This window comes from Agrilus planipennis, unplaced genomic scaffold (assembly GCF_000699045.2).
Source record: "Agrilus planipennis isolate EAB-ADULT unplaced genomic scaffold, Apla_2.0 scaffold72, whole genome shotgun sequence".
Lineage (NCBI taxonomy): Eukaryota > Metazoa > Arthropoda > Insecta > Coleoptera > Buprestidae > Agrilus > Agrilus planipennis.
Window position 1 is genome coordinate 440,282 of NW_020439081.1, and position 10,837 is coordinate 451,118.

At 34.6% G+C, this 10,837-nt stretch overlaps 1 protein-coding gene across 1 annotated transcript in view; it reads right to left on the reverse strand.

Annotated features, from left to right (window-relative positions):
* Positions 1-10,837, reverse strand: part of LOC108733179 (hemicentin-1-like) — an 81,887-nt gene that overhangs the window by 8,422 nt on the left and 62,628 nt on the right. Inside the window, exon 8 of the mRNA XM_018464238.2 lies at positions 5,393-5,686. Within this exon, the coding sequence (XP_018319740.1) occupies positions 5,393-5,686 (294 nt within the window). The remainder of the gene's footprint in view (positions 1-5,392; positions 5,687-10,837) is intronic.

Below are 10,837 nucleotides of genomic sequence, written 5' to 3' on the forward strand. Positions count from 1 at the left end.
ATTCGGTTTGGTCGTTGATTTATAATCAAAACCGTCAGTGGTGAGCTGACAAGATCTAATAAGATCGAAATCGCGATCAATCTCTAGCATTTACGATAAATTATTGATCTAGAATTTATACTGTTCTTGAAACCCAGAGTTTTTAGAGTTGGAAAACGTTGAGATTTTGAGTTATTAAACATAAGATGGAAACTTCATACACTCAATTTTATACTGGCATACAATTTTATTTTATCTTAGCATTTTACATAGGAAGGTCGGGTTTGTAACTATAAAACCGAAACTGGTGTGTAAAATTCGCTATTACCATGTCGAATCAGCTTTAATACGAATGCTACAAAGATTTACATAACATATGTATATAGTGTTACACTTTACGTTTTTCTTGCTTCACTGTTGATTTGATTTTTACTTTATGTTTTGAGTTATATCTAATGATATATGATAACTTAGGTACTCTTGAAATTTTAGTTTGATGCAGATTAATTATGACTCTTCTTAGCATTTCTAAAACACATCCAACAGTAAATGATTTAGCATTATTTTCCAGTAAAATAGTGTTTTCATTAGAATAATTTCTAACAAACAAAAAACCTCTGTACTGCTACGAATAGAAGTATAACTGAAAGTTGTTTTAAGTTTTGCAAATCTTTGTTTATTGCCCACTGATTAATAACGCTATTTTTTGTTAGATAAATATGTAACACAGTTTTAAATTGTTTAGCAATCATCTACTGAATTCAAAAGAATGGTGAAATGTATAATCACAGAAGAGAAACTTGAAGTTCCTGCAACAATATGTCAAGGATTGGATAGACAAACATCAGTACAAACTAGAGAAAAACCCTGATACAACTTAGCACATTTAACATTACTACATGTCCTTGCACCTTTCAGTTTGTCCTGGTTTCACGTACTTAATCTTCACAATTATTATAGTACCTAAATACCTTTAAAAAGCATTATTTATTGTTGCTTTTGAAATGTTGTCTTATTGCCACATAAGCGTCTTTAATTTACCTTAACACTATTTATTATTTCTTCTGATTATTTAGAGTTGATGAGTTAGGAACCAGTAAATGTCAGGCAGGATGATTCAGTTAATCTGAGCGCTCGGTTCAGGCATAAGGAACTCCTATTTGGGTGAATCAATTCTTGAACTATATCTCCGCGAAGGACTAGGGGTTAAGTAGGGGCAGTAGAGTGGATGCTTAAGTCCCTTACAGTTTTCTTCATTTCAAATCTTAGCACATATTAATAAGCCACAGTGATGATTTCTTATTAATTTCTGGGAATGTTTCTATTCAAGCTCAGATTCTTTCTCGCCTTTCTTCCCTTTGAAAATGTGAGTTTTAAAGTAACGATTTAAGGATAGATTGTAACGGTACGCTGTGAATATATAATTTATAGCTTGACAACGTTCAACGTTTCGCGTCTAAAAGCCTCGCATACGTTGCGCTTGAATTTCTTAGCGATTATAAGCAACAAAATGGACGATACAACCTCATTAGCGAGTAAACGCTAACTTCCAGGATAAATTACAGTTATTACGTACATACGAAGTAGGAAGCGAGTACCCGACACCCTTTACCCCGTTAGCCCTCATGTGCAAACCGCATTACGCTCAGCAGTGCAGAACGCCATCGGGTTGATGCATTCTGGATGCGGCCATTTGCAAAATTAGGCGGTCTGCTTACTTTAGACACGAATTTGTGGCGCAAACTTGGACACGGCAATTGAACAATTGGCAATTTTAAAAGAAAATGATTTATACACTAACTTTTGTATGACAAAGTGAGCAACACTCCATGGGTTTGAATGATAACCTCTGTAGTTTGCAATTAATAAGCCACTCGGGACTTTTTTTGAGGCTCTAAGTTCAACTTTAAGTATTTTTCAAGTTGCTTATAATTACATAACGTATTTAATTTCAAAAAACTAACTTTCTAATTTTCTTTGTAGTTACATTCTTAAAGTTGTAATATCGGCTGTATGTTGGATTGTCTGTGAAAATAAAGTACAAATTACCATCCTTAGCTGCATATATAAAGGAAAAATATAGTTTGAAGATGAAAACTTGTCAATTTACTTCAGTTAAACTGAAATAATAGTTCAATTATAGTCTTGTTTTCAATTGCCCCTGCGCCTCCACCAAAATTTTTAATAACATTTATTATTATTTGCTATTAATGTTTGTATATCCTCATGGACGTCTTATTTTCGGTACTAAAAAGATAGTTTATAAAAAAACTCTCGTAGTTAGCAACTAAAAACTTTTTTAGCAACTCCATATAAACTTATGGATGTGTAAGGATTTCAACCTTACAATTTTACAAGAATTTGTCTTCAACAGTATTGTTAAGTAGTTGACTATTTCTACATAATAGAGTTTCACATAAAAAAGGCTATTTTGGTGAGAAAAACGTTTTCCAATAGTTTACATTCTGGGGTTGTAATATTTGCTGTATGTTGGGCTGTCTATATAGATGTTGTATTACAAATTGTATTTAAGTTAACGTTAAGAGAAAAACATTAATTAACAATCTTAACTGCATCTCTGTACTAAAAATATAATTTAAAGATGAAAATTGATTAAACTACTTCAATCAAACTGGAATTATAACTCGATTACATTCTTAACGACACTTAAGGGACTGAACATTTTTCGGCGTTATAAAGAGTGGTCGTTAAATGTAGAGAAATTAAAGATATTATTTTATATAGTATAGTACACATTTTGCACACGAACATTATTATTCGTACATTGCGTATAGCCTGTTATCTTCGTCTGATGTTTTTTGCTGCTCCAATATTTTAATTGTACTTTGTTACGTATCTTACTCATATCTTGAGATGTTGGATCAATTTGATTATATAAAAAGTATTTTTTTAATAGTTTCGCTGCATCAAGTGCTTGTTTGATGCTTGGTGGAGGGACAGGATCGTCTTCTTCAACAACGTACACAGCTGCAGTTCTTATCTATTTCGGCAACTTAGAAAGTACTGCTTAATGATTTATAATGCCGCATTGTTGTCGTTAAATAGAGTGAGCGTGACGCTATATAGAGTGTAATATTGTATAGAAAACAATGTAAGCCAACCAAAGTCAAGCAATTTCGACGTTTTAAGGAGTTTGTCGTTAAATCGAGTGACGTTATAAAGAGTTTACACTGTATAGTGACGGTCTTCAGTTTTTATTTCTGAAAAAGGCTAATAATTGATATGATTTCAAGTGAGTTTTATTTACTTTTAAATGTAATATTTGTTAAACAGTCTAAAAAAGAGTTTCTAATTTGCTTAGCCGCATTTGAAAATGCCGAATTTTACAGATTGACTTGGATACCTATATCGATAAAGATAAAGGAGCGTCATCTTCTCCGAGAAATATAAAGTTCACGAAACATTTATGGACCTATAACTTCCGAAACGTTTACACTGCGGGATCGCTATACTTCCACGAGCGAAACCTTGACGATGGCAAAATGTAAACTAATATCACGTTGGCAAAGTATCCCAGAACGTCTTTGCGGACACGCTCCGTTGTACTTGCGACGAAGGGCCGGAAAGGATCACTCCCCTTCTCCCTGAAAACTGCTGGGATGATACAAACTCGTTCTGAATACGGGTTACGCCGGCAATGGCGTTCTCCCAAATGACCCATATCTCATTCCACGTAAGGTTTCCCCTGAGCCAAAGCTTTGGCTATTGTCAATCATTTTGCTTGGAAAAGGAAGAACAGGATAATAACCAACCACCGCGAGGAAACTGGATCTCGATTCTACCGCGAGAAACGCAAAAATTTATGGCCGAATAGCTTTCGGTGCTGTTGCCGTTTTATCTGCATGGAAGGATATTTCGCATATCGCATTTCAGAACAAACTCCGTATACGGGAAAACAGTTGGACGGAAAGGGAATCTGGCGCACAGTTGAATAGTAGTTATAGCAAAATTTAGTTGCCAACAAAAACTACAAGCGATTATTTTTGGAGTTGCTCGGGTCGTTCCGATGGCGGTAACGATATTATTAAATATCGAGGAGGTAAGCATTAGAAAAATTTTTGTTCTACGTATTTCACTTGGATTTTATCACGTTTCATGTAAATTTCATCGCATTGTACTTTAGTTGGTGAATTATGACTTCATCAAACTTCATATGATTTCATGCGAATTTCTAATGGATTTCTTCATACGAATTTCAAAAACAAGTCATGTAATTTAGTTTCATTTCATATATAGTATGTAGTTATAAGTAATAAATGGATTTACTAGAAATAAACTAGAAATATGTGTGTGTTAGACGCTACGATTGGAAGATAAACTTATTAAAAAAAAAAAATCGGTTGTCTGTAAAGTCGGTTTACTGACGATAGTTGAACGTGACAACGTCATAAGAAAATACTGATGGAATGGTTTCATTTTTCAAAAGAAAATTTTAATTTTATTTGTTTGACAGATATTTTGTATGGATATAGAGAAGGAGGTAAATGGAAATGTATTATTGTATAGCAGCTGTCCACGCGGACGCATCGCTCACTCAAGTAGGAGAGAGACAGATGTCGAACGCTGCCGAACGCGGAGGCCGATTGTGTCTCTTTGTCGCTCGTTCCGCGCTCTCGCTTGCACTTCAAGCCTTAAATGGAACGCCTCAGAGCGAGGTAACGCCGCATGAGTCATGTTTTTTCGTACGTGCAGCCCTCCATCGAATTATAAGACGTTGTCACGTCAAAAGAATTTATCTTCAACACGGAACGTTATAACAACATTGATGACCAAATTTGTGTATTGGAGACTGATCCAGATCTAATTTAATAGAATGCTTTACTGTGTGCAAGCCGATAAAGTACCAACCGCTTCACAACTTTCTCACCATGATCCTCCAGTTTGTAACATGTTGAATAAATATGTAAGTACATAACGTTTCAAAAATTCTCCCTCCTGCTTACATAGTTCAGTTACTCATTTCGCTGCATCAAATTCTGATTTCACTCGGATTTCATAAAGATTTCAGCGAATTTTACACGGATTTCAATGAACTTCAGGCGGAGTACATTAAATATTTTACGGATTTCATCCAGATTAATTCGGATTACATCAGGATTGCATCGGATTCCATCCGAATTGAATGGAATCGTGTCATAGATCACATGCGGATTTCATGTAGATATTAGTGGATTTCAAGTGGACTTCATACTAGATATTCCCCACAATTAGCGCAAAATATACATAACACCAGAACAAGCCACGCTACATTAAATCTGAAAAGATACGCGACACCAGCAAGAGTTATTAAAGGAAAATTTCATGTGGCAACATCCACTTTTCTGATTAGCTGATGGTATAAGATCTTAGTACATATACTATCTAACCGAACATGGTTATAAACTAGTCTTACCTGCAGGAATAATATGAAAAACGCAAGGTTTTCTCTGTTCGCCGACTTTATTCTTCGCAAAGCACAGCAATGTACCATAATCCAATTCGGTCATGGGGGTATACGATACAACGGAAGCCGTACCGCTTCTGGCGATGTGGGACTGGGCCACGTCCACAGCGTCTGCTGAATTATTAAAAGTCCATTTGAACTGCAGTTCCGTTGGATTTGCATCGACCAAGCACGTTATCCTTGCTTCTTCTTGCTTCGCAACGCCGTAAACGCGCGTCTGATTTGGCTTGCACGTAGGGCTAACTGTAACAAACTAATAATCAAGGTCTACCTGTTACATTTGGGGGACAAGTCTTCTTGATACGGTCACAGTCCGCATAGAAATATGTTTCAGTGAACGACATGGGTAGAATTTTCAAAATCACCCTAGCTCCGTGGTCACTCTTAGTCACAAGATTAAGAGATTGTTCAAGCCTTAACATTTAACCCGACCGACAATGAGTAACATTCTATATAATGTAACACACACTTGTAATCAGTAATCAGACCCGGAAATAGTCGAGGACATTCAGCAATTCCGGGTCCTAGGTATTAGGGGGTGAAAAATTGTTGTTGTCACAAACTAGAGATGTTAACGAAGTCGATCTCCTTTATTTAACTAAGAACCTGGAGGGGGGGGGGTAATACGCCTGTCAATGCCTTATCCTATGTGTAAGTAAAATGTTAATTTTTCAGACTATATCCTTCAAAATGTTCATGCACCCTTCTTTTAAAGGATCTTCTCGTCCGTTCGATGTACACTTCATTGCAGGCTCTATATTTGAATGTATATACTCCTAATTTTGAATTTTTACATCTTTATCTTTGTTGATTCTAATTTCATTTTCTAAAAGTTTCTTTGTTTTATGTCATTAGAATTTCGTTACGTGTTTCTAGAATTCTGCATCCTTTTTTTTGTAATTTAATGTTAAGTTCATATATAATTCCTACCATTCATAGACAATAAAATGGAAAGGAAAATACTTTTACAGGTTTTTGTCAAATTTCTATGAGAAACGCATCCAATTTCTTGAGCATACTTTATATACATACGACAAAAAGCGAAGGGGTAATTACTGAGGAATTTTCATGAAAAGAAGTTCCTAATAACCATTTGTCGAAAAATTCTTATTAAAGGAGCTAAGCCTCTCCAAATATGTCATCTTGAACACGATTTTTCATCAACATCTTAGAAACCGTATTGTTTTCGTTCTGAATAACTTCACCTTGCTTCATAGTAATCAAGAGTATCCTTTTTACGTAAAAATTCGTCAAGTATCACAATAAAACAAAAATACTGGCGTGCAAGGGAGGGAAAAGCAGGGAAAGAGCGAATGTAAAGATAGGAGACGAAAGATTAGAAGAAGTGGCTGGTTTTAGGTATCTAGGAAGTCAGATAAGTCAGGATGGAAGGAATAGTACAGATATAAAGCAGAGGATAGCACAGGGAGTAAAGGATGTGAGATGTTCTAGTTTTAGGGAAATACAAAGATTAGCTCAGAATAAAAAGAAGTGGAGGTGCGTGTCCAACCAGTCTTAAGACTGACAATCTTATGATGATGATGATTATGATGAACCCCTTTAATATAGTATGCTTCGAATTAATATTTTCAAATTGTGAACTCAGATTCTAAGTTAATGTCAAAGTTTTATGCAATATAAATGCCCACCAACTTTTATAATTCCATTACAAATAATTTCGAGAGTATTGGTGAAAAATCGTGTCCAAGGTGACCCATTTGAAGGGACGCAATTCCCTTAGAGAGGATTTTTCGACGTTTATATATTAGGAACAACCCTTTGAATTTTTGCCGCATGTTTATGAAACACCCTACACAAATATAAGAACAGTGAAGTTTTTAAGAGTTAAAGAATAGTAACATTTGATTTTGATTTTCCAGCATTTATCCAGTAGATTTGCAGTAACAGGTAGGTACCTTTACAACTTCCCTCGAGTTTCCATTACCGGCTTGCGCGAGCGGGCTACGTGAGAGTAATAAGAAAATTCAGAGAACATTTGCCGAACAGTTTACGTGATGTTACCATCAGGCTTTCGCTCTAAATTCGATAAGAGCGTCAGTGCTCAGATAATACAATTTTGAAACTATTTTAAGTATCGATAGCCAGAACACGAAATCAAAATAATAAAAAAAAACACCCGGAAGAGTTCTTTACTTTTTATGACATAGATAATCGTAGACAAGATGTTGTTTTAAACTAATACCTACGACAACCTCAATATTTTTAACATGTTCTTAAAAATTTATATGGGAAAAACGCTATGTAATTGTGGCAGTTTTGAATTTGGGTCTATAAGTCAAGAACTTGGTCACACAGTAAGAATCACATATATTCTGATGTTATTAAAATAAGCTGGATTTGTTCTAGAAAGGTAAACTTAAAAATTCTTGGACTAATATTAATCAATATAGTTCAGATTGAACCTAAAAATAATTTTTCTTGTGCAATGTAATAGAAACAGAACAAAAAGTCAGAGAAGAACATGTTACTTACTGCCACGTAAACTGTTATGTTGTACAAAAACTAGGCTAGACATATAATCACTTCAGATTTCTTATCTCTTTGTTAAGAGTATAAATGTTATCAAAATAATCTTTTATACTGAACTAGCCGCCTTTTTCGCATTTATGTTAAGTTTATTAGGTAAGAACCACGCAGAACAATTCGTGTACATTAATGTTTAAAAAATTTTAGAATGTACACAAAACAATAATAAGTAAGCATAAGACCAATAATTCACAAAGACAATTGAAAAAAAATAACTTTTTCACTGCAGTAGTTTGTTCTTTCGTAAATTATTGTCTAACGTTGAAGATAGTCTGTTAACGAAATGTGTCAGTTTAATGGCTAATGGTATTGTTTGTGTATTGTATAGTAAATTAGATTTTGCTATTGTTTGTCAGAGTTACTTTTATATTTAATAATTTATTTATCATTTTTTCTCATACCTAATTGTTGCTAGGTCAAATTTAATGGAAGATATCTGAGTGAGGTTTTCAATTCCAACGAGTCATTGTCCATTTTCCGTTTTCGGAACTAATGCCAGCAGGAGTCAGAGTGTTTCTAAAGAGCTTTTGTCGAAATGAAAATAAGGGAGGGACGAGCATACTACTGGAGTGTGACCCGACAGTCCACCAACTCGTTAATTTCCATTTAAATTGTTCGAGCAATCCACGAGAGATTTGAAATGGAAGCAACCACCGCTGTTATGGTTATGTAAATTAAAATGCCCATAACAATAACGACGATGCCTTTAGATACTGTACAGCCAGCTCCCTGTCTCGCCCGAACTTACTACCCCGCCAGATGTAGAGCAGGCCATATAATTACCATGCAAACGCAACATGTTGGTATAACTGAATATTGGTATTATTTCTAAAGGTGACATTATTAAAACTGAAATGGCTAACATTTAGCTATAGACATGGTTCTACGAAAGAACTTGAATCAACGAAGCGAGTGCTTTAATTATTATTATATATATTCGGTGTTGATGTTGGTCTTGTTGATATAGTCTCAGTCTTCGTCTTGCTCCTGCATGTTAAATCTTGGTCTTGCTCGTTTAATCTGATACTTACGTTTTTCTGAAGTGAAACTTCTTTACGCACGGTAGGATAAGTTCCTTTTATGCGAGTTGCTATGTAACGAAATCATGCAACGGACGTCCCCCCTCTACTCGGCCATGTAGTTGAGTTCGTAGTGGGGATCGCTTCAGCCGTAAGCACGCTTCAATGCAACGTTCGTTACAGGCGACTCCGGCATGTATAGTGTAAAATTTAAATTTAGAGTGCACAAATAATACCATTAAACCAATTCCTTAACCCCTATCTCGGTATGTTAGTGTGATTGAAGAAATCATGCGACGGATGTCCCCCCTTTACTCGGCCATGTAGTTGAGTTCGTAGTGGGGATCGCTTGAGCCGTAAGCGCGCTTCAATGCAACGTTCGTTACAGGCAACTCCGGCATGTACAGTGTAAAATTGAAATTCATAATGTACAAATAAAACCATTAAACCAATTCCTTAACCCCCATCCAGGTATGTTTGAAGAAGTTTCACTTCAGTAGCGTGTTGTATAATTACACCTTGTATTTTTTTTTTTAATAATTCTTCTAAGCACAAATTTTTCTATTTATCGACACAATAATTGCCTTAAATGTTGAAATTTTCTGTCATACATGCGAAATTGAGAGTTTTGAAAACTCGAGAACTTAACCTTCCTTTTACGTGTTAAACTGGCCTTGTGGCGAACAAAATAGTACAAGATATTTGAAAGAAGCAAAAAATGTCGACAAAATTAGTTTGTCTCCATATTTCAACATAGGAACAAATAACACTTACTCCAAAGATATTCTTGTAGATCCAGAAAACCTTTTATTAACTCCCAATTCACCCAAAACAACGTGTTTTAATTTTATGTAATGTCGCCATCTTAGATTTCAAATACAAACGAAGCAACAACATTTAATCCTTCAGGGTTGATTTTTAAAAATTGCCAAAACACGTATTTGCTTAATTTCAATAATGAGCAACCTTCGAGTAAATCCGAGTACAAATAAAATATACCCCATGGAAACGTTGCAATCTCTTTTCATTTGATTAATAATATCAAAGAGCATATATACGAAGTTTTAAGTAAATTCGACCACAAATTTAGTAAGTCCCAAACAAAAATTGCAACACCTTTTTACCTCCCCCCCCCTTTTGGAGGTTGAATTTTTTTATTTGTTATAGGTCTTTCAGAAATTAAATGAGATAATGTTTTATTTACTTTACATATATAATTAACGATAAAAGTATTTTTCATTTCCTTCTAGTTAATTTTCCTTTACGTTTCCAGCAGGTTACTTAACAAACTTTACGAGAGAACTGATAAAACAATAGCTGTTTTTGAGACTAAAACACCCTCTAGCGTAAAACAGATTATTAATGTCAGAAGTGTATCAAAATATATAACGTCAACTGACGAAAGAAGCTCGTTATAGTATACGCATTTCAAAATAAACCGCTGAAATTCAGTAACTAAATACTTCCAGTTCATAGCTTGCTATTTTCTTAACTACCATTAACTTTATGGTATAATAAATTTGTTATTATAATTACTTACCTGTGGAAACTTTAATAACTCATTTAAAAGCTATATTGTTCGTCGCTGCTCCTGTATTCCACTATAAAATGTACTGCTACTAAATAAGTTTAACTTGTGTCTATACACTAGGTTGGGTTAGGTTAAGTTAAAATAAATAGGGAAGACCATTTTAACATGTATTAAAACAAAAATTCATTACAAAATGTTAGCCACAGAAAAAAAAAACGTTATAACGTACAATAAAATAAAATAAAACAAAAGAAATATGCGTGAATACCACTTGCAAATCCACAAAATATATTTAAA